This window comes from Tribolium madens, unplaced genomic scaffold (assembly GCF_015345945.1).
Source record: "Tribolium madens isolate multiple individuals breed KSU strain unplaced genomic scaffold, Tmad_KSU_1.1 Scaffold_91;HRSCAF=231;Tcas5.2_LG7, whole genome shotgun sequence".
Classification (NCBI taxonomy): domain Eukaryota; kingdom Metazoa; phylum Arthropoda; class Insecta; order Coleoptera; family Tenebrionidae; genus Tribolium; species Tribolium madens.
Genome location: NW_025401063.1, coordinates 18,061,688 through 18,085,821, shown reverse-complemented (window position 1 = coordinate 18,085,821; position 24,134 = coordinate 18,061,688). Strand labels below are relative to the sequence as shown.

Genomic DNA, 24,134 nt, shown 5'->3' with positions numbered 1-24,134 from the left:
CGCCGACACCACCACCGACCGGTGGTAAATCAAAACGGTATTTATTTAGTTTGCAAGTCATGAGTATATTCTAATTTCAAATTTTATAGTCGTCGCAGTGGCTGAGGGCGAGGCAGGGGCAGGGGCCGGGGCCAAGGCCATGGCCGGGGCCAGAGCCAGGGCCAGGGCTAGGGCCAAGGCCAAGGCCCAGACCAAGGCGAGGACCAGGTCGCTGGGCTATCCCAGTACTATCCCAGTACCAATGCACAGTCTTGCAAGACTGTGCATTGGTACAAGAATGTGGGAAGTATTAATTATTATTATATATATTAATTAAATAAATAATAAATGATAATTATTAGCGATATTATATTTTTTCCCTTAGTTTTAGAATATATTTTAAAGATTGATGTGAACTATCGCTACAAAACACTGATTCAAAAAATTACATTATCAAATCTAATAGGATTTTCCCGATCTACTTTTATGGTAAAATTGTCATATTATATTCCAATTATTTGTGGTATAGACAACGCTTTATTTAATTTTATATTGCATTCTGCTTCTCTCAAATAAAAATTTAACATTTTCGACGACAAAATCGAGGTAAAAAATGAGAAAATGAGTATTTTTAAAATGACAAATAGACACAAATACAAATATTTATTTAGCAACCGGTGCTGTATTAGTATTTACTGTAAAATGTTGCTATTATTCCATAAGCTTTGCTATCTGTCTAAAATGTGGTTTATGTACAATTATTAGTATCAGGTATGTTGTTTGAAATTTTATTATTATTATTTTTATAAAAAAATATTATTATCATATCTAAAAATTGAGAATGAGCCCCCAACAATTAGGAATGTTGAGCCAAATCAGGCTTGACATTTTTTAAATTTAAGCATTTCTTTAAGAAATTTTTTTATTTTTTTGGCAAGTCTAAAAAATTTTTAATTCGGGTTTTCTGACACTTTCTTAGTCTCCCCAACTGTCTTTTGTAGCACGATGTTTTGAGACGTTTCGAATGACATTTTTTTTTAATTTAAGCATTTCTTTAAGAATTTTTTTTTAATTTGCATTCATAATACGTTTATTAACGCCTCCAGTAGGAGTCGTTTATGGCTATCTATAAAAGCACACTGTGCTTTAATGAATTTAGGGTTATTTAGTTTTTGGATGCCGCTTTTGACTTGTCAGGTAACAAATTTTGCGTTGTTGCTTCGGCAATTTCGCGAATTTCGGGCGGAGTGCAAACTAAATTCTGTTTCTCATATTTTATTTATTATTATTATGTTGTAACACTAATAACTAATAATTTGTAAATTTTATTTTTAATGACAGACGGCAGAAATAACTCAAAAAAACATACTCGTTTTATAATGGCATTGGCGCACTCATCCTATAAAAAACTCGCCTACGGCTCGTTTTCTAACTTGGCATTCGTGCGCCAAATAAACCCTTATAAAACTTGTATACTATCTAAAGGTTTTTTTGCAAGTCTAAAAAATTTTAATCTAGTACATCTGACACTTTCTTAGTCTCCCCAACAGTCTTTTGTAGCACGATGTTTTGAAAACTCTGGATTGGCATTTTTTTAAATTTAAGCATTTCTTTAAGAAATTTTTAAATGTTTTCTTGCAACTGTAAAAATTTTTAAACCAATACATCTGACACTTTCTTAGTCTCCCCAACTGTCTTTTGTAGCACGATGTTTTGAAACGTCTCGATTGGCTGAATTAATTCTCTATTTTTGAATCAATCTAAAGTCTAAAGTGATTGGCTTTCTCACGTTTATTATAGTGGCCGACTTCAAACGGGCCAATCACATCAGTCAGTGTACTAAATTTTTTGAATGAATACAAAAATCTATCGTGATTGGTTTTTTACATTATTATAACGGCCAAGCTTAAACGGTCCAATTACAATGCTTACAACTTTTACAATAATCCTTACGTTAATTCATTAATATTTTTTTAGTGTAATTTGCAAATAAAGTGCCATATTTGTTAGCAAATATTTTGAAAACTATTTGAGATACAAAAAAACGCAAAGACTATGTTGTAGGAAATTTTATGAGCTTTGATTTTGTGCTTTAAGCTTCATTTTTTTGTAACACTTACTTTTTGTGATATAAAAAAGCATAAAGGACACCTTCTTGGTGCCTCCCCACCACCTGCTCAATTTTTTAACAACCCTAAAGTCAAAAATTTTTCTCTTGATCATGCATTTTACGACTTATTCGTTGATTGGGCTAGTAATTAGATAAGTGATTTTACAGGTGTTTAATTTTTCAAAATTGGGTAATTTTTAAAGAATACATTTTCAAAATTTATGCAAACTTTGATATTGTTTTTAGTTACAAAGATAAGTGAAACAACTTTTTGTATTAACATTTATATTATTCAACATCAACACCAAAGAAGCCAACAAATAAGCCATTTTTTCCTCATACAATTTCTCTTAATTTGAGTCTCCATATTTTACCACTGGACGTTTTGGGAATTTCATTGATGAACCTCACACCCCCGTAGAGCCGTTTCTGTGCACAAACATTCCCTAAAACCAATTTATTCTTTTTATTCCTTCGTAAAAAACAATTTTACCATTAACAAAACAAACAAGTTCTTTCTCCGTCACATTTTTATCCGGTTGTTTGACCACAAAAGCCATCGCTATTTCCCCTGCTACTTCATCAGGAATTCCAATCACTGCTGCATCTTTCACTGCAGGATGCTGAATCAACAAGTTTTCCAATTCAGCAGGAGATATCTGAAATCCTTTAAACTTAATGATGTCTTTTAACCTATCAACAATGTAAAAAAAGTTTTCTTCATCATAATAACCCAAATCGCCTGTTTTGAGATAACCATCATTGTCAAAAGCCTCTATTGTTGCGTTTTTGTTAGACAAATAACCCATCATTAAACCGCTGCCTTTGGCTCGTAATTCCCCAATTTTATGCGGTCCTAAAGCCTCTTGAGTTTCAATATCACAAACTTTGATTTTATTAGTGGGCAAGACTTTGCCTACACTGGCGATTTTTTCGGTTTTTATTGGCGACATTGTGATGCCGAGAGAGGCTTCAGTCATACCGTAAAGCTGGCGAACAGCTTTTAAACCTAATCTGAAAAATACAGTTTTTATTTTTTAACTAGAATTATGGTATTATTAATACCTGTCTTTAACCATTTCTTCCAATTCTTTGGTAATAACAGCAGCTGCACAAATAACGTCTTTGACTGATGAAGTTTCGTAAAAACTCACAAGAGGACTTTTGGCCAAAAATAGCAGAAGTGGAGGGACGGTAAAGAGTGTCTCAATTTTGTAATCTTCGATGATTTTCAAATAAACTTCGGGTCGAAATTTCGGAATTATGATTAATTTGACGCCGTAGAAAACGCTAGTCAGGGCAATAATGTTGCCCCAAATGTGGAAAAACGGTAAATTTCCGATTGTTGCTTCGTCTTCTTTAAAGTCCAAAAAATTGCGGTCACTAAAAATTTAATTTTTCTTTAGAAGAATTGTTAAATAACTTTACCCAAAGTGAAGAAACGGCACTCTAAGATTCGCGTGTGTTAATAAAACACATTTTGGCAGTCCTGTGGTGCCTGAGGATGTTGGAATAATGGCGATGTCTGTTTCCGGTTGAACTTCGACTGGGCAAAAATCTAAATCAGTTTTGATCAAATGATCAAAAGTTAAGCTTTCCGACTCTTCTTCATCGAACAAAATTATATTTTCGGGCAAAATCCCTTCGTGTAATAGAGAAAATATATTATTTGATGACTTTTTTGAACAAAATATTAAATCTGGTGGACAAATTGTAAAAAAGTGTTTAAGCTCGCCGGAAGTATAATCATGATTGAGGAAATTAATTTTGGCACCGATGTAAAAACCGGAAATTGTTGCAACAAGGTATTTCCAATTATTTTGGGACACGATTGATATCACATTGCCTTTTTTCAGTCCCAGTTTAGTTAATTGGGAAGCTAAGTTAACGGAAGCTTTGAATAGTTTTCCATAACTTATTTCTTCAGTATCAACCTAAAATTTTTTTTGGTAAAACAGTAAATGAACGGAAATACTTACTAGCGCTATTTTCTCTGAATTTTTTCGTTTTAATTCGTTGTAGAAAGTAATGCCGATTGATTGATTTGGGATGTGAAAAGTATCAGAAGATCCTTGTATGATATGGTTACTCATCATGGTAAACGTTTGGCTTCTAATGCCATTAGAACGTGTATTTTTTATCAATATTAAAGTAATTTAATTGCCATAATGGATTTAGAATGTAATTTATTTAAAACAAGACAATTGCGGTAATTACATTAACTATCACAATAATCGATTTAATTTTTATAAAACAAACTAAAACGACAACTGTTTTGAATAATTGAAGGGCTTATTGTAAAAACGTAATAAGCCACATCATCAAATTATTGAGAAATAGGATTTTGGGTTTCAGAAAAATCTATGAAATTTATATTTTGATATTATAACTTTTAGGTTTTTTGATAAATGCACAAATGACTGTGTGGTTTGTCTAAAATCTTGATTGTTATGTAAAAAAATGTGTGGCTTGTCACGTTTTTGCAATAACCCTTTCAATTAATAATAACAATAATGGTAATGTAAAATTATTAAATAATTCGTTATTTAAGTTGAAAAATACTTTTGTAGTTATAGATAACTTTATTTTATATAAAAAATTATTTTTATTATAACGAAGACTAATTAATTATTTGAACTAATTTTTTTATTTACGTTATATGCAACTAATTATACACTTGTGTGCTGGTGGTGGTAGTTTTTAGAAATGATTAAATTGGCGGTAAATTCAAAAGGAGCGCTCCTTATTTCAATTACATAACAAAAATAACTAACCCAAATAAAAGTGCGCGTTAATAAACCACGCCCCAGTTATTCGCTATTAGCAATGAGTATCTGCAAGAGTTGTCGAAAATTGTGCCCCGATTTTATCGTCAATGATTTTGTCACCAACACAATTAAAACAATACCAATTCGAGCGGGTTATAAAACGATAAGAGTGACCTTGAAAAACGCCGATTTAAGCGATAAAAATTTAATTTTTTGTGCATCCACATCCTTGTCTATAGTGTGTCGAAAAGGGTGTCTTGTCGATATCGTCGATATAGTGGTTAAAAGCAGCCCCACGGATAAAACCCTTCGACAGATCATTCCTGTGCATGATCTTTTCGCGAGAGAAGCATTTTTTTATAACACGATTCTAGTGGATTTGGTGGAATTTCATAATGGAAGTGTTAAAATCGAAGTGCCGACACTCATCGCTGCGACTTTGGATGACGGAGATGAAGCAATAATCCTGCAGAATGCAGGATGGGTGCCAAAATACGAAAAGTGGGTCGGGGAATTAACCCAAGGTCATATTTTCAAAGTTTTGCAAGAATTTGCCAGATTACACGCACTGAGTTTTGCTTTCGGTAAACAACAACCGGAAAAAAATCAACAGCATAGAGAACAACTCAACAAAGGCTATTTTAGTGTTTTCGAAAATAAACAAACTGTTAGCATCATACGAAATAATTTGAATCAAGCGCTGAAATTTTTCAGCGATGATAATGTTATACAAAAGTTGAGAAAATTTGAAGATGAGATTGAAACATTGTTGGAGAATATTTTAAATGAAATTCCAGATAAAAGTGTGTTGCTTCATGGAGATCCCACTTGTAATTTTCTTTTTCATTACGAGGTTTGTACTGAGGTTATGCAACTAACAAAACGCTTCGCTAGAAGAGGTTGGCAACTATTAGGCAATTTTTACCGAAAATTGTTTCTTTCAGAAAAATGAAAATGGTAATATTCCATCAAGGGCTAAGTTAATTGATTGGCAATTAGTTAAATTTGGATCACCTGTTTTGGATCTCTCACTATTTCTGTTCACGAATTGTCCCTTTGATGATATAAATAATGTGGACACTTTCTTGAAAAGTTACCACATCGATTTGGACACATTTTTGAAAGAGTTGGATTGCAACATTGAAGAAGTCTTTTCATTAAAAAATTTGGAAGATCACTGGAAGAAATATGCAAAAGTTGGTTTTGCTCTTGCAATTTTAACTTTGAAGATTCTTACAATGGAAATAAATAAGAGGCCGAATTCCAACAATGAAAAATTATCAATTGAAGAATTTATTGAGGGTTTTCAAGGCCCTCCAAATGAAGATTTTGTGAGAAAAATTAAGGATATTGTTAAGTACTGTGTTGCTAATGGACTGATTTGAGTTGTAAGAAAAATAAGTGGCTGAAGCTTACTAAGAATTGCTTGTTTATATTAAATTATTTTTTCTTAACAAATAAATAAAAAAATGTGAAGTGCAATTTCTGTTAATATATTACTTTATTGTCAAAAATTCACACTGTCAACACAATTAACGTTATTTGAAACATGATAAGTACATAAAATTACAAAGTTTTGCCCTAAAAGAACACAAAAAGGTTGGTTAACACAGTAATTTGACTATTGTAAGAACGGATTTCCTGAAACAATACGATGTGGTCTGTTGATATCTTTGTGAATTGATCCTTTTAGTTTGTGGGGCAACTCATTCCAGACGGCTTCAGGTAAGCGTTCTAAAGAAAACCTTCAAAACTTTTTCTAAAAAACTCTCATACTTACCGTTACACCTGTATGCCAGGTCGGACCAAACGACCATTTCTTGCGAAAAACAGAACACTCCCAGCCGTCCTCCGTGAAGAGTTTTATCGAAAATATTGCCAGAATCTGTAATTTTCTTATCCTTTTCATAAATCTGCAATCGGATTAACCCAATTCTGGGTCTGTGGATGAGGTACCAGCGGTACGACGTTTTCGGTCTCCATCCCATATTCCTTGTATCTTTCCAGAGCAATTTCACTTGATTCGGTGTATTTCCAGTGTGCCACAAGGAATTCCGTAGCATTTTTCCAGGGCCGGTTTGCGAGTCGACTAGTTTTATCTGAATACCTGCCTCTCCAACGGCACGGAAAGGGTTGCTGTCCCAATAAGTCTGCTGGTTTTGCTTCCACATTACCACATAGAATTGTTTATTGCTTTGATAACCGAATATAAAGCCGGCGTAATCATCGTCGACGTCGGTGCCCACATAGAAGGTGCCTTCGAAATCAACACCATCGAATTTGTCGTTGCCGACGGCGAGGCCAGGGTCGCTGTTTTGGGTTTGAGTAATTTCAGCTCCTTGGTTGTAGATCTCCCAGATTGGGTCAATTTGAGAAGAGCCCTCCGGGTCAAGAGCTACTGTTTGGTATTTGCTAAAGTCGGTTTGGTAGATGAGGGAGTTGTTGGGGCAGTTGTCGACGTTGTCGCAGTGAGTGTCGTTGTCGGTGTCGCACTGGCAAGCGTCGCCCCGACCATCGCCTAAAATTTTTTTGAATTGTTCCAATGAAAACGAGCCACCCCAAATATCTCAGAAACTAAAATGACTTTGCAAAAACGCCGAAACAGGTCGATTTTATTTCCGAGAGGGACATTTTTTGACGTAATTTTTAAATCACCCCCAGTGTCACTTTAACCCCCACGCACCCCAACTTTCAAAATTCAAAAGGCACTACCCTACTTGTGGCACATCAAATGAAGCTATTTTAGCAAGGTTTTCAAAACTTTTTACCAAAATTGAATCAGACCGTCTTCATGAGATAACAGGGTGTTCTAATAAACAGGGCCGCCACAAGCGGGGGTGCAGGGCGTGCGGCGTATGCGGGCGCCATATCCAGGGGGCGCCAGACGAGCAACAAATTTTAATAAAATCATAAATAAAAAAATTGAATTACTCAAACGACAAAAGATGCAAAAAAATTAAAATACATAAACGTAATTTAAAACAAACTACGACACAATATGCGCAGAAAGTCATCATACTGGAGGTCCGGATGTCCGGAAAAAATTTTGAAAGATTTTGGGGACAGGTCTCCTACATTAAAAGAAGAAAAAAAATCTAAAAAAAAGTTCAGAAATTTCCTAAGCAAGCTAAAAAAAGCTAAAAGATCTTTTTTTCGATTATCTCAGTAACCGGTGGACATCTTTACAAAAGATTACATCTCAAGTAATTTGAATGAATCTATTGGTGATACCTATTACAAATTGTGTACTACTAGGAGGCAAGTGACAAGTAGTAACGTTTCCTATAAAACTATATCACTTTTTCAAATTATTTCAAGAAATTTAATTTTTTTCTAGCAGAATAGATGCAGTTAAACAATTTTGGTATCATATCTGTAGACTTTTTTATACTACGATGAAAATATTTGAAGATGATTCTTGGAATATTGCTACTACCCATAAAACTCCTTTACATGCCTTTACAAAATCGTATTAGTTGTTTTCATCGCAATTTGAGCTGATATTATAAACAAAATAAATGATGCGGAGTTTTGATAGTGTAAATTTTCTTCAGAATCTAATATTTCATTTTACAAAATATCATTCAAATAAAAGCTTAAAAATATATAAATTCTTTATTCCGCTTGAACCGAATATTTATTTCGTAGCGTTGGTCCTCTTCTCGGTCTTATCAAATTCGATTAAACGGGACTGTATAGGTAGAATGAAATTTAGAAAAGTACAGTTTTTTAAGTAACATTTTCATTGTAAAACTTATTTGATTATTTACAACTCTAGAAAACAACATTTTAAATACTTTTTAATTAATTACTTTGATTTATTGACACTTCTTGGTAAACAAATTTAATAAAAAATCTCTTTAGTTTTTAATCTTAACAAAATTCTGTGAATATATTTTTTATAGGTACAAAGGAATACAAACTATCTTAAAAAAAATTGCAAAAAAAACTCGAAAGAGGTTAATTTTGTTTTTAAAATAAACATTTTTTAACGCAATTTTAAACCTCTATGCCAAAAGAGCACCTACCACTACTGATAAAAAAAAATGAAAACACTTTTAAAATGCTCTTTAAAAGCTTTTTTCCAAAATGAAATGATTTTTATACATTCATAAAATATCGGCTAAAAAACTAATCTTTCAGCAGTCAGTATGTTGAAAGGAACTTTATTGCTATTTTTTAGATACTTACATTAAATTATAAGAAACTTTATTGCTCTCTGTCCTTTAGTCCGATTATTTTGACAATAAAATAAAGCAATAAAAATATGTTTGTTACAGCTTCAAAAATACTTATAACAATATTAGTATATTTCTTGTAATTTATTTTAATAGTTTTTATTAGAAGTAATTTCGAATTAGAAACATTATCTTTTGATAGCCTGATTGCCTAGAAAATTGTTTATAGAACACAGGGAAATAAAACACTAAATTCGTCGCGACGTTTCGGTACGTCAGTTCTTCCTTGAATGTGCCATGCTTCCCTCGCCCAACCAACAAAAATTCTTCGCCTGAAGAAGATACAATTAAAGTATCGAAACGTCGGACGAATTTAGTGTTTTATTTCCCTGTGTTCTATAAACCATTTTCTACGCAATCAGGCTATTATATTTTTCAAGGACATTAAACACAAAAAGGAGATTATCTTTTGAATAGATAATCCCATTCAACTTTAGAAAAGAGGCTCAAAGAACATTTTACAAGCACTTTTATTTGATCTGTCGCAAGTGAGTTGGTGTCATTTGAAATTTCGAAACTGAGGTGGGAAAAGTTAAAGGGGGTACTTTTAAAATTGTGTCAAAAAACGTCTTTTTTGAAAACAAAATTAACCTGTTTCATTTTTTTTGCAAATTCTTTTTTGTTCGTTTTTATTAGAACATCCTGTATCTCATGAATGGATGGTCTAATTCAATTTTGGTGAAAAGTTTTGAAAAGCCTGTTAAAATAGCTTTTATTTGATTTGCCACAAAAAAGATAAAAACACATAAGGTGTGCACATTTCAGATGAAACTCATTCTAAAAGAATCTAAAATAAGAAAATTCAGAAAAGACAAAAAAAACGAGAATTGTTGAGCCTCAGTTTGCAGGCATAGTAAGAAATCACGAAAAATGTTTGGAATCTTTGGCCAGTAATATTCTTTGCTACAATAATATGGTTGACGTGGATATAAAGAATTTTCTTCTGGGGGAAAAATAATTTTAATATGTGTACAGGGTGCAGCGTTTTGGATGTCCGAATAGGGAATCTCCAAAACTAAGAGGTTTAGCCAAAAACGAGTAATACATTCTGGGGCTCATTTTTTGAGAAAATAATATTGGTTAAAACCGCATCTCGCTATCGTCTTTTGTTTTTGATTTATAGACAAAAATTAACATTTTAGCGAAATTTAAAAAAATTCATATCTTCGTTATTATAGAAGATACGAATTTGAAATAAAAACATTATACAGGCACTTTTTTACGTAGAATTTAATAATGTAGTTAACAATTTTTTTCAGTTGATTGTTTAGCCGTAATAAAATATACTTGTATTTTTTTAATGGGAATTATAGATGGCTATGTCATTTTTAAAAAGCTTGTTTTTTTCTTATCTAAAAAATATATATTTGTAACAAATTATTATAATACATTTTTAGCAAAAAATTATCTTTGATTTTTATTCGCATGTTGCATCTTCAACTAAAAGGATTTAAATTATATTATTCAACCAGTGTCACTAATGAAAGAGTTTTCTAAGTACTAAGTAATGAAAAAGATGCAAAATAAATTGTAAATCAACTTATTGGCGACTAATAACATTTCTTTGTTTTTAAACAAGCTAACATTACCATTGCAACTTCTAGTGATACAAAGAGTGTAGTAAGAAAAGCCGCTTTAATTCTTCAATAAAATATATTTTATATGACACAAAAATGACGATATGGCTATTCAAATACCCAAATTCCGTATATGTAAAACGTTATCCTACCTCCATTAGATCATCAAACATTTTTTTTTTCTAATTGTGTTGACTGTTGACACATTTGTTTTTCTTATTTTTGGATTTTTTTTAAATATGTAATAATTTTGTTCTGAGGCACTCTGATATTTGTTCAATGCTTCTACCGAATCGTATTTTTTAAATCTTTATAATTTTATCTATTTTTTCATCTATTTTACAGTTCACAAAACTCTTATTGATTATTATTTACACATTTGGAGTAAAATAGTTTTTCCATGGCCAACTATTATCTCACAAAATATGTATTTCACTTTTTAAGTATAGTTATAAAAAAATATTCTGTTACAAATATATATTTTTTAGATCTGAAAAAAATAAGCTTTTCAATATTGCCATAGCCCCCTATGATTTCCATTAAAAAAAACAAGTTTATTTTATTAGGGCTAAACTAATAACTGAAAAAAAATTGTTAACTACATTATTAAATTCCCCGTAAAAAAGTGTCTGTATAATGTCTTTATTTCAAATCCATATCTTCTATAATAACGAAGATATAAATTTTTTTAGATTTCGCCAAAATGTCAACTTTTGTCTGTAAGTCGAAAACAAAAGACGATAGCGGGATGCGGTTTTAACCAATATTATTTTTTCAAAAAATGAGCCCCAGAATGTATCACTCGTTTTTGGCTAAACATCTTAGTTTCGGAGATTCCTTATTCGGACATCCAAAATGCAGCACTCTGTACAGTCAATAATTCCAATCGCATTAAAAAAATTGGGATTTTCTTCTTGAAAACGCATTTTTATTCTATCTTGATCAACTTCATTAACAAGAAATTTTATCCAAATATTAATTAATCCTCGAATAATTGCATTGGTCACCTCATTAATATTCTTACTTAAACTAGGCTTGCTCTGTGACATCGTGTAACTATGTCCTATTCCAGTAAGGTAACTACCATGGCCAAAGAAGTACAATGCACTTAAAACTCTAAGGTGCACTGGTATTCTAGCATTTCGTTGTGCTCTTTGCATAACTGGCCGCTGTGCATTAACTAAATCTTGAAAACTAAATTTTTTTTAACAAAATAATTTCAAAAATAAAGCATCATTCAAAGTAAATAGATTTGTGATATCCCGTAAGTGACGCTGATAAATTCTGTTTTCTATCCTGTTTCTTCTAATGTCTTCTTCATAAGCAATAATTAAATGAGGAAATCCATCAAACGCCATTGTTTATAATGCACTCTTACCACTGATTTGGATTTTTCTACACTGACAACTGACGTTTGTCTCCTTAATTATTTTAAATGCTACCCACAAAGTACCCTTTAAAAATTAAGCATTTAAAAGTGAAAAATAAAGGGTGTATTTAAAATTTTAACAATTAATTTAAAAATTACGTCAAAAAATGTCCCCCTCGGAAACAAAATCGACCTGTTTCGGCGTTTTTGCAAGGTCGTTTTAGTTTATGAAATATTCGGGGTGGCTCGTTTTCATTGGAACACCCTGTATATTATAAAATGTTACTCGTAAAAATCGTCATTTAAAAGATTTTGGTCTATTTACATAACAGACTATGAAAATGTAGCAAAAATTGTATTACCATCAGAATCGAGTTGATCTGGATTGTAGACTAGATAACAGTTATCTTGATGGTCTTTGAATCCGTCATTATCCTTATCATCATCGCAGGCATCCCCTATATTGTCCCCATCTGTGTCCAATTGATTTCCGTTGGGAACTGTGGGGCAGTTATCAATTTGATCGGGTATACCATCGCTAAATGTACAAATAAATCTTTAGAAATTATGCCCAATTACTACTTACTGATCTTGATCAGGGCCTACATCACACTCATCTCCGATATTGTCGAAATCACTATCTTTCTGTTTGGGATTAAAGACATTAGGACAGTTATCACAAACATCTCCAATACCGTCACGATCACTATCCCTTTGATCCCTGTTAGGAATCAATGGACAATTATCCCTCTCATTTCTTATCCCATCATTGTCAATATCATCGTCACAACGGTCACCCTTCTTGTCTTGATCCGTGTCTCTTTGGTCCGGATTCGAGTCATAAGGACAGTTGTCGCAAGCATCCCCAACTCTGTCTCCGTCTGTATCCTTTTGATCGAAATTAGGGACATAAGGACAGTTATCTTTATCGTTGGGAATTCTGTCTTTATCCGCATCGTTATCACACGCGTCTCCTACTCCATCGCCGTCACTGTCCTCTTGTCCAGAATTAGGAACATCCACACAATTATCAAGCTTACATCTTGGGTCTCGACAAGGCAATCGTTGGTCAGACCACCCATCAAGGTCATAATCCGGCCCACAGTGAATACCATTTCCTGCCCATCCAGTCTTGCATTCGCAGGAGTACGAATTCGGACCGTGTTGGACACATTTAGCGTTTGAATCGCATTGGATTCCGTTAGGGCAATAGTTTTCTCCAAGACATGATCCGACACTGGGATCGTATCTTCCATTGGGACACTCTACACAGTCGTAGGAACCCTAAATAAATTTTCTTCTTGTGATTAAAAAAAAAATTGATGTGGACGGATAATTCATTAATTTCGAGAAGAACACGAAGAGATTTTTTAAACGTTACTAAAATGAATAGAAGCAAAATGCTCACAAAATACTGTCGGTTTATCCAAAGTTTAGTTTTGAAAATTTAGTAAAGTCTGTTTTTTTTTAAATGGAAATGCCAAACAGTCTTTACGTTGGAATCACTAGTAAATTGAATCATGGTAATTTTAATAAAGGAAGTTGGCAGTTCCGGTTTTTTGAATTAATTTGAAAACAATGTCATCAAACGTCAATACAAAAAATCGTCTAAGAAAATTCAGAGACGAAACACCAAAAAAGAAACAAATTCGGTACACTAACAGTTTTTCGAAATTTGGAAACGAATAGTTCGCAACCAGGAAATTAGAAAAAGGGCCCGTTAAAATGTAGACGCATTTTGTAATACAGGTTTGCTAAATATTCTTAATTTTTAGCAAGAAATCAACAAGAATACAAAATAAACATGAATGAGAAAGAACCTCTGAAAGAACGCAATTAAATTAGTGTCTTGTGCATCGTTTTTTGAGGAACGAGTTGAAAAAGTAACAATTTTGAAACTAAAGCTGAAGAAGAATTTATAAAATGCATCAACTTTGAGCTCATTTCAATAAATTACACAAAATTTATTGCCAATCATCATAATACCTACTTGTATCTTTTACTAAATAACTTTTTTCTTTATATACATCCTTTTTCTTCAAAGTTTTTGTAGTAAGATCCTCATCTTTGTCCACAACATTGTTCTTACTATCAAAATTATTAGCACTGAATTCTGTCTTTAGACATTAGGTAATGATGTCTGTCCTCAGGTATTCAATTATAGCGCTTTCAAAGAGCAAACAGGCACACAAGATTCATAAAAGTCAAAATTTTGACAACATCTCAATTTGAACACATAACCATAATTATTTAACAAAATTTCTAGGGACAAAAGCAAAGAGAAAACAAAATTTGTGGGTATGGAGACAAGCTGCTACCAATTTTTTCACCAAAATTTTTACTTGATAATTTCCATTTAAAGAAAAAACAGACTTTAGGTTAACTTCAAAATAAAATCAATATTGCCAACTCAAACATTAGTATTTTTCTAAAAAAAGGCGTATTTTTAAGATGAAAACATTACAAAAATCAAATGGAATAGTTTGTTTTCAAATAAAGCTATCCAAATTAAAGTAAGGTATTTTACCTCTCACAAAATGTTTTTTGAAGTTAGGTTTTTCCAAATCAATTAAATCGTCACGATCTTAAAAGTCAAAATTTTGACAACATCTCAATTTGAACACATAACCATAATTTTTTAACAAAATTTCTAGGGACAAAAACAAAGAGCAAACAAAATTTTTGGCTATGGAGACAAGCTGCTACCAATTTTTTCACCAAAATGTTGACTTGGTAATTTCCATTTAAAAAAAAAACAGACTTTAGTTTTCTGTCAAGTACACGTTTTTAATAATTATTACAAGACATTTTAAGAAATGCTCTCAAAACAAATCGAAAAAACTTGATTGTGTCAAAAGTGGTTTTTTATGTAGAGGTCTCACCATTGTGTTGACGCAATAGGCATTTGGCCCGCATGGGGCTGCTTCACGGCACTCGTCGATGTCCTCACAACGTTGTTTGTTTCGTAGGGCTTCCTCTAAGCCCACTCCTTGGCTTCCGCGGCTTCCGGTGAACCCATGAGGGCAAGGGCCGCACCTATACCCCGGCGAGAGATTTGTACATGGTACATTTTCGTCACAAGGTTGGGCTAGGTCGCACTGGAAGAAAAAGGTAGAATATGGGGAGATGGGGCTGCTTTGATTACCTCGTCCAAGTCGTGACAATTCGTTCCATTTCCAGTGGATCCGGGAGGACAACCTTCGCAATGGTAAAAGGGATATTCTTCGATGGGATAACATCTCACTCCTATAAGTGGAGTGCCCATGAATAACGACAATCACTCATTTTTAGCTAAATTTATTAAAAAAATATAGACATTCCAATTGTTATATAATAAAAAAATAATAAAAATCTATGCTAAAATAATACTAAGTCTTTTTGGTGCGTTGTGTGTGAGTTACCACTTTTTTGAATAAAAATTTTGGGAGGGTTAATTCGTGCTTCGATACATAAACAGTGTAGTTCTTTTAGTAAAACGGGTATCTGGCGTAAGGTGTCGTAACTCTGGGACTGGATTGTGGATTTTGGTGCCCCCAAACAGGCACACACCCTAATAAAAAGAAAAACAAATAAAACAAAAACTTTTGTTTAAACCAACTATATTTAAGACACACAGGATTATTACATAGAATTAATCGTATTTCACATCACACGCAGCTAATAACATCTACAGAACCCTGGAATACAAAAAACTGAACCAATCAGCAGCCAGATGCTCTAACTACGTCCCACTGTAGCGTTTTAGTAGGTTTGACAACCACGTCTTACTGTAGTTTTAGTCACATGTTAAGTACGCACAAATTGCCAAGGAAGCTGAACTACTCGTCAAAATTTGGTGTTTTTCTCGAATTTTAAAAATATGTTTTAGTTTAGCTTCCCTTTAAAGCTAAATCTAGAAAAGTCACAAATTCGAAAAGACAAGTAGGTACATTATTAGGAATTTATTAATTACGATTTTGAAGAAAGTCTAGTCACACAAGCAACTAATTATCCTAGTTATAGGGCAACGTACCTGGCCCACAGGGGTTGGTCTCGCAAGGGTTCCGTCTCTGGCAAACTTCCCCATTGCCCTCGTATCCTTGTGGACAGCTCCCGCAACGGTACCCCCTCTCCGCATCATCATAACATTGCACTCCTCGAAAGCATGGCTGATCTCTACAAGTGCGTCCTCTCCTACACTGATACCCATTTCCGATGTATCCTGAAGGGCAAGGGCCGCATCTCAAACCCGTGGCGGTCTCTTCACACCGTACACCCGGAGCGCAGGGGTTGTGTGTAGCACAAGTGGGGCGAACGTACTCAGGGGGCCTGCGTTTGCACAATTCGCATTCTTCGATGAGGTGGCGTAAATGGTCAATGACTTGCGAATGTTGGCCGATTTCTTCGTCAAGACGGTTGACAGCAATGATGAGTTTGTTGATGACGTCGAAGAGGGCGTCTGGAAGGGCGAAATGGGGGTTTTGAAGGGGTTTTGGAGCTGTGGGACTTACTCGTGTCGATGGCGTCGAGAATGGGGATGTCAGCGCGGTGGTCTTTGCGGCCGCCGATGATGGGGTCGTCACGGAGGTAGCTGAAGGAGTCGTCATAGTCGGTTTCTGGTTGGACGGGGCAGTTGTTTTTGCTAAGCACCATGCGGAGGTCTTTGTGGCCGTCGACGAATAATGGGTATTTTTTGTCATGGAACTAAATGGTTTCATTAAGGAATTAAACAAAGGGTTTAATTTAGGATTTAGTTTGAAAAAAAAAACAACGCAAACACAGTATTTATTTTTGTGTTTTTCTGTAAACATTTTTAATCGTAAAGGGTGACCCAGGGGTGCGTGCAAGTTCCATAACTTTTTTTCTATCCAAGTTATCGGCATGATTTTTTTTAGGGCGATAAATCCAATAATGAGGCACATTATAATAGTATATTATAATACTAGTTAATAAGCACGACGTGTCAGCGGAGTGCTTTTAACGTCGTAAGTGTTTTTAAGGCGCTTATAAACGAGTGTTATACGCTCTTTTTTATTATATCTGCCCATTTACGATCTTTTATGAGCATTGAAAAGATGTAAATTTACACAATAAAATTATCAAAGGTTGTTTGTAAATCGTTTTCGTAGAGACGGTTACTAGTTTACGTTGTTAAGCAAATTTTTTGACGTTTGTAAAAATCCGTTCAGAAAACGAGTGAAGAAAGGCTTGCAGAACAAGCAGAACTGCGATTAATTCCGGAAAAATCAAAACTTGCGTAGTGGCTATATTGAAGAATCCACTTCAAACAAAATAGTTTTTTCTAAATGCATTGCTGGTGTTCTGAACACATCGGTTGCTGAATTAACTTCATCAAGAGTTATGGACGTCCAACAGAAGAATGAAAACGAAAAAGCTTCTACTAAGTAGTTATAAATTAGAAATAAGAAACAACAGTAACCAGGTTAAAGCGGCGGGCTTTGAAATTTCAAACAATAGTAATTGTAATTTTAATATTTATGTCAATAAATAAAAATTGGTTTTGAAATTTTACTATTTCTTGTTACCTAGACAACTTTAAAATTTCAGCGTGCGATAAAGGCCAAATTACGCACGCTGCAGCGTGTTTTATTTAATTTAGGATTATGATGCAGGTATCATAAAAAAATATTTTTATTTATATACAGGCTGTCCCAAAATAAGATACACAACTAAGTTCTGTTTTTTTAAAATAAAAACCCCAATTTTTTTACAATTCGGATTCGCCACTAAATTGTGAATATAACGCACCTAGGTTTTTTAGACTTATCTGCAATAGTTTTTGATTTATGCGAATTTATGTGTCAAAATTGCGTAATGCGTAGACCCACAAAAAATTCATAACTTCAAGACTATTCAAGATAACTTATCCAACTTTTTTTCAGTCGATTCCTTAAGCTTTATCGCATTTTCAGAGATAAAGGACAACTCGGAGTCGATGTTCCGTCGCCTACTACAATTTTTTGAAAATGACAAAATACAAATGGCAATAACTCGATTTTTTAAAATACAACACTTTATATTTTATTGGACATTTTTTATGAGCTTTTTGTCGATATAGGGTAAAATTTGTGAAATTTTGCAAAATAAGAAATGTTGATGGTTTTTTTTCTAAAAAAAAAATCGAGTAGTGGATAAGCAGAGGAGGTACTATTCCTTGGCCTGCGCGATCTCCAGACCTTATTCCTATCGATTTCTTTCTTTGGAGATTGTCCAACAACTGCAGATGATATGAAAAACAGGATCACGGAAGCCTTCCATTCTAGAGTTCGGAGCTCATTTACTAAAAGACTAGCAGCTTGTGTGGAACATGATGGTGACTTATTTGAGCAGTTTCTATATGTAGTCTTTTCTCAAAATTTTTACATTGTTTTCTGTTAATCATTCTTTCCTGTTCTTCTAAAGATTACTGAAACTGTTTTCTTTATTGAAATGTACTCCTGTTTCTATTACAATTTCATTTTATTGAAACATTTTTTTTTCAGAATTGCATAGTTGTCAAATTTTACGATAGTGGAATACTCGTGTTTTTTTTTTAGAAAAAAAAATAGCTTTTCTTATTTTGCAAAAATGTAACAAATTTTACAAAGTAAACCCCATAAATCCTAGATCGACAAAAAGTCTATAAAAAATGCCATGCAATGATGCAATAAAATATAGAGTGTTGTATTTAAAAATCAGAGTTACGAGTATTGTCTTTTGTATTTTTTTTGTATTTTGTCATATTCAAAAAATCGTAGTAGGCGATGGAACATTGACTTTGAATTTGCCTTTATCTCAGAAAATGCGCTAAAGCTTTAGGAATCGACCGGAAAAAAGTTGGTTAAATTGTCTTGAATAGTTTTAAAGTTATGAATTTTTTGTGGGTCTACGCACGACGCAATTTTGACACATAAATTGGCATAAGTCAAAAACTATTGCAGATAAGTCTAGGTGCGTTATATTAACAATTTAGAGGCGAATGCAAAAATGTAACAAAAATTTGGGGTTTTTATTTAAAAAAAACAGAACTTAGTTGTGTATTTGTATCTCCTGTATATGAATAGAAATATTTTTATAATGTGCCTCATTGTTGGATCTATCGTTTAAAAAAAATCATGTTGATAACTTCGATAGAAAAAAAGTTGTTGAGCATGCACGTACCCTTGGGTCACCCTGTATGTGTATTTAAAAAAATGGTTCAAGAACTTACCACTTCTACTCTTGGATCTACCATGGACTCATACATATCTCTCATCGACTTGGGGGTGGCAACCATTCCATAAGACACACAATTTATATACAACGTGGCATGTGCCCCTGGTTTGGTCTGATTTACGGCCAGAATCAGCGACTTGATGATACTATTCTCGTGGAGGGAGTCAACTTTGAAGTGTTGGATTCTGCGGCGGCCATCCTCCACAGTTTCAACAATAACTACATCAGACTTTAATTTTGTAATTCTTTCGGAAATTCATACAAACCTCGTTTCGTGCTTCTGTCAAGTTTGAGCTCGAATTTCTGATCGGTTCCTGGAAATTCAACCGCAAAAAGCGTCTCTGCATTATGTACAATTCGTCGTTTGGGTTTGATGTGATTGATATACACGATGAAATCATTCTTTTCGATCACTTCTTCCAGTTGTTTGGTCGTCGCTGCAACGTACCGTTTTTATAGCTCAACTTGTGACAAATAAGGAGTGATTATTGGCAACGGGATCGCACAAACAGTTCCGTGTTGCTTTGAACTGTCTGAGATTCGAGAAAAATGGATGAAACGCAAATGTAGGGCAGTGGTTTTAGTGTAATATGAATTGTATATTTGCAAATGTAAATATTTAGATTTTTGGTTTAACAAGTATTCTCGTAAACGGAGATTATGATTAGGAGGACGGGAAATAACATTTAAGCGGCGGAAATTTTATTTCAAGGAAAAATTATTAGGAGACAAGAGTCAATCAATCCTACTTTATTTTTGTTATACACTTCTAACAAGAGTTTAATGATGTTTTGCAACTAATTGTTTGTAATGAAATGTAATGAAATTCAATACTCATGATCAATTGTTGAAATTAAACAGCTTGTTTGATCTGAAGGCGATTATTTTTAGATTCAACACGATTAACGAATCTATTTATTTCACTTTCTAGGAAAGAAACAAATGCGATACTTTGTCTGACTAATTGGTTGTTATTTCGTTCACACTTTTAAAATAGAAGAAAAATTGTCTAAAGACGAGTGATTTAATTTAATCTCCTCACTATTTTATGGCTTGTAAAATTAAAACAACAGTCAAAAAAACGTTGCTTAATTCTTGTTTATTTTGCAAACAAGATTTTATTTCTATTAAGGCAACAGTGCTTGTGGTAAATATCAAGCAATGATTTATTTCCATAACTGGCAATTACAACTAACCTACAAACATTACGTTTTCAAGATTGTTGGAAATATTGAGCAACCGTAATAAAACATATAAGACGTGAGTCTACTGTCAGCACACTAATGAAGGTTTTATAATTTTTTCACTGAAATTTCAGAGATTAGAATTTTATTAAAACAGTTTAGATTTTTTTTTAATTCTGATATTTTTATGGAAGTATTTTTACATATTTCAGGACTCTGCTTTACTTTAGTTTTTAGTGGAAAATACCAAATTGAAACAAGTTATTTGCAAAAGTGAATTTTATTAAAATTATACAGGTGCCCCAGAACTCGCGCCCCAAAGGGTAAGATACCAGGAACATGGAAAAAATGTTAAAAAAATTTTATCTATAAAAATTTATAAGTTATGAGAGTTTAAATCTTGCACTTTGACTCCCATTTATTTCTGTGGGAAAAATAATATTCTAAGTTTTTTTGCTACAGGCTATTAGAAGAGGAAACAAAGAAGCTATATCATAAATTAACTCTGTTGAATGTTATTTGTGGCTTTTATCGGCAAAATTTTTGTACCTTTACTCGATAATTGTAAAAAAACATATACAAGAACATCAGCATCATTAAATAGACATAAAAAATGTCAAATGCCAAAAAATAAATGTCAAAATTTTTTGACAGATAGAATTTTTTAAACATTTTTCTATGTTCCTGGTATCTTATCTTATTTGAAATTTTTCTATGGGGCGCGAGTTCTGGCGCACTTGTAGATATGATTATTGTAAATTTTATTGTTACATATTAATAAATAAAAAGTTTGTACATTTATTGTTAAAAATAACATATAAATTCATTAGCTTTGAAGAAGAAATTACTCTTATTGTATTATAAAAAAATGTAATCATTTTATGAAATGAAAAAAATGCTTTGAAATCGGCAATCGGGGATATTATGTTTATAACTATATGATTTTAACTTCTTTATTTTTAGGAATACATTTTAAATAATATTTAAAAGTATTTTAATTTTTTACAGGGTATAAATGAAAGCGCTATCTTAATAAGCTCTCCATCTTTAAGCTTCTTAATTTCTATTGCAACACAATATTCTTTCTAACTATTTTATGTGCTAGCAAATTAAGTCATTAAATGTACAAATCAATTACCTTTCAACACTATACAGGGTGAAAAAAAATATATACGCATAAGTTTAGGGTATGATAGGTTATGCCAAATAATAATTAATTGCAAAAAAAAATTAATCTAAATAAGTTTCTTAGTTACCAAAATATACCGTGTTGAAAACGCTATTATAGTCTAAAATTTTTGATAATTTGCGCTGATGACACCAATGCCGACATAACATTTGTTTACGCCATGTCTGTTAATAGCTAAGTGAATCGATTTTCATTATTTTGATGGAGTTAATTGGTATTTTTTATTGATATTCGACAAAAATAAAAAAGTTTTGTTTAACTATTTTTTCATTCATTGTACTTATTATAGGTATTTGATCATAATCTTTCATTCCCTCAGTTTATGCGTATAAGTTAAAACTCACCCCTATATAAGTTTAAATTACTGGATCCACAAAAAATTAAAAAAAAAAAGATAAAAACCGTTATTAAATTTTTGTTTGTTTGTAAATTTATTTGGATGCCTATTTAGTAAGAAAGATTACCTTAGAACTTTTCGTTTTAGTTTTATAGAATGTTTAATTTAAAAGGTGAAACCAAAAATTATAATAGTCGGATATTTTAATTTTAAAACTTTCCATTTTGAAATGTTTTTATCTGTTATTTCCATGTTTTCCACAATAATAAGAGCTTTTATTTCTGAGTTTCTTATTTTTCTATCACAAAATACATATTTCTTATTATCGTTCTGTTATTAATGCTACCAAATTTGTTGTTGTGAATCATTAAATAAAAAAAAATGTAGGTTCATTGTTTGAAAAAATTACACTAACATTTTAACAAACTGTACCAAATTTATCATCCTGAGTCAATAAAATAAAAATAATGTAGAAGTGGGTGATATTTTTAGGACTTCCGGTGTGCATTCTTAATTAAAACAGCTATGTTTCCTATTTGTATTAATTCAGTAATTCTCAACAACACAGTTACAATAAACTAGTCAAGGTCGTGAAGTTACATAAAATCCGGGGGTGGAATTAATAACCTTTCAAGGTAAATCTTTCAACTATCATTTTGTAACTCGAAACATGTGATTATTTGACAAAAGGAGTAAAATAAATTTTTTTGTTAGAAAGTCTTACTTGTATCAAAAGCAACGGCGTCTCCTAGCGTCGCGACGTAGCACACGAGCCAAACGGCCGCTGCAACCCCCTTCATCTCTTCTTCACAGTCACTTCACAACTTAGCGCCTTGCTCGCGACTGGACAAGTGCTCTCTTAGTGGACTTACTTGGAGTGATGTTGTGTAGGATTTAGTCATCGGAGACATGCTCCTTATTTGTTCCACGAGCCAATTATTGTCCAGTTCTCTCTCTAGGTGTGTTGAATAAATTTCGGGAGTTGGACGAAAGCCTTCAGAAAAGAGCTTCGATTTACATAAACATCTGTTAGACACATCGTGATGGCATGGATGCGTGGCCCAGTTGTAATATCCATTTATAGAAAACCACAACAAAAACACTTTCCAATTGTAGCAATAATGTTGTTGAGATATGTGTTTGGGACGGGATGTAGGAGTGAGTGACGGGATTGCCCAATCTGGGCTTTTTTGGGAGCGCCACTTTTTTATCTTTATTGGTAAAAAATAGCGTAGGTTTTGGACTAGTCTTTGAGCAATTAGGAACTTCCTGCAAATTATTGCTCATTCCGGGTCGAATTGGCTCAATTATACGGGGTGATTCATAAATGGATCGAACAGAAATGTCATGCCGTAAAGGTCGAGGCGAGTTTTATGACATTTCATGGTTTGTTTGGTGATGACTGATGGATTGGTGTCACGAGAAGTAACGAGAATAATTTCTCCTTTAATTTTGTTTTTTTTTTTAAATACAAACAATTTTTACCCAGTCCACTTTTTGTCATTTTATTTATAAACTCACCGAATTTTACCACTCGCTACGACTCATCTTACAAACTGTCATTTCTCTGATTACTTTTTGTTTTTGTTAAGGGTCGAAGGACTTGCATGCAAAGCCATCCACAATATATTTTGTTTATTAACAATTTGATATATATTTTTTAATAAAATTATAAATATACAGAGTGTGTCAGAACTCGCGTCCCAGAGAAAAATTTCAAGTAAGATAAGATACAGAAGTATTTTTTGATGTCTATTTAATGATACTGATGATCTTGCACATGTTTTTTTATAATTATTTAGTAAAATTTTACCAATAAAAGCCATAAATAACATTAAACAGAGTTACAATTTAGGATACAACTTCCTTGTTTCTTCTTCTAATAGCCTGTAGCAAAAAAAATTGAAAATTATTTTTCCAACAGAAATAAATAATCAAAGTACAAAATTTAAACTCTCATAACTTCGAAATTCTTCTAGATAGAATTATTTTAACATTTTTTCCATGTTCTTGGTATCGTACCTTACATGGTATTTTTCTCTGGGGCGCGAGTTCTGGCGCACCCTGTATTTTTAAACGCAAACGTGCCTTTTATGACTAAATGACACAAGTAAAAGTTTTACCGTTTAGGCATGGAGCAAAAATTCTGTTTTTTTAACAAAGCGCTTTTACTTTTACCATGACATTTA

At 32.9% G+C, this 24,134-nt stretch overlaps 3 protein-coding genes across 3 annotated transcripts; 1 reads left to right on the top strand and 2 right to left on the bottom strand.

The window, feature by feature from the left end:
* Window positions 1-2,424: 2,424 nt before the first annotated feature.
* LOC123011298 (4-coumarate--CoA ligase 1-like) lies at window positions 2,425-4,186 on the bottom strand. Its single transcript, XM_044408669.1, has 5 exons — window positions 4,069-4,186; window positions 3,518-4,023; window positions 3,155-3,472; window positions 2,583-3,103; window positions 2,425-2,535 (listed from the first exon to the last, which is right to left on the bottom strand). Exons 1-5 carry the CDS (start codon window positions 4,183-4,185, stop codon window positions 2,426-2,428), a joined length of 1,572 nt encoding a protein of 523 aa, XP_044264604.1. The 5' UTR covers window position 4,186; the 3' UTR covers window position 2,425.
* Window positions 4,187-4,869: 683 nt separating this feature from the next.
* LOC123010866 lies at window positions 4,870-6,339 on the top strand. The gene is made up of 2 exons (XM_044408032.1): window positions 4,870-5,710; window positions 5,802-6,339. The coding sequence occupies exons 1-2, from the start codon at window positions 4,916-4,918 to the stop codon at window positions 6,240-6,242; spliced, it is 1,236 nt and encodes a 411-aa protein (XP_044263967.1). The 5' UTR covers window positions 4,870-4,915; the 3' UTR covers window positions 6,243-6,339.
* A 4-nt stretch (window positions 6,340-6,343) lies between these two features.
* LOC123010865 (cartilage oligomeric matrix protein) lies at window positions 6,344-22,895 on the bottom strand. The gene is made up of 11 exons (XM_044408031.1): window positions 22,670-22,895; window positions 19,502-19,672; window positions 19,231-19,454; window positions 16,532-16,724; window positions 16,054-16,479; window positions 15,187-15,287; window positions 14,924-15,139; window positions 12,628-13,325; window positions 12,404-12,579; window positions 6,638-7,375; window positions 6,344-6,591 (listed from the first exon to the last, which is right to left on the bottom strand). Exons 1-11 carry the CDS (start codon window positions 22,743-22,745, stop codon window positions 6,479-6,481), a joined length of 3,132 nt encoding a protein of 1,043 aa, XP_044263966.1. The 5' UTR covers window positions 22,746-22,895; the 3' UTR covers window positions 6,344-6,478.
* Window positions 22,896-24,134: the final 1,239 nt, after the last annotated feature.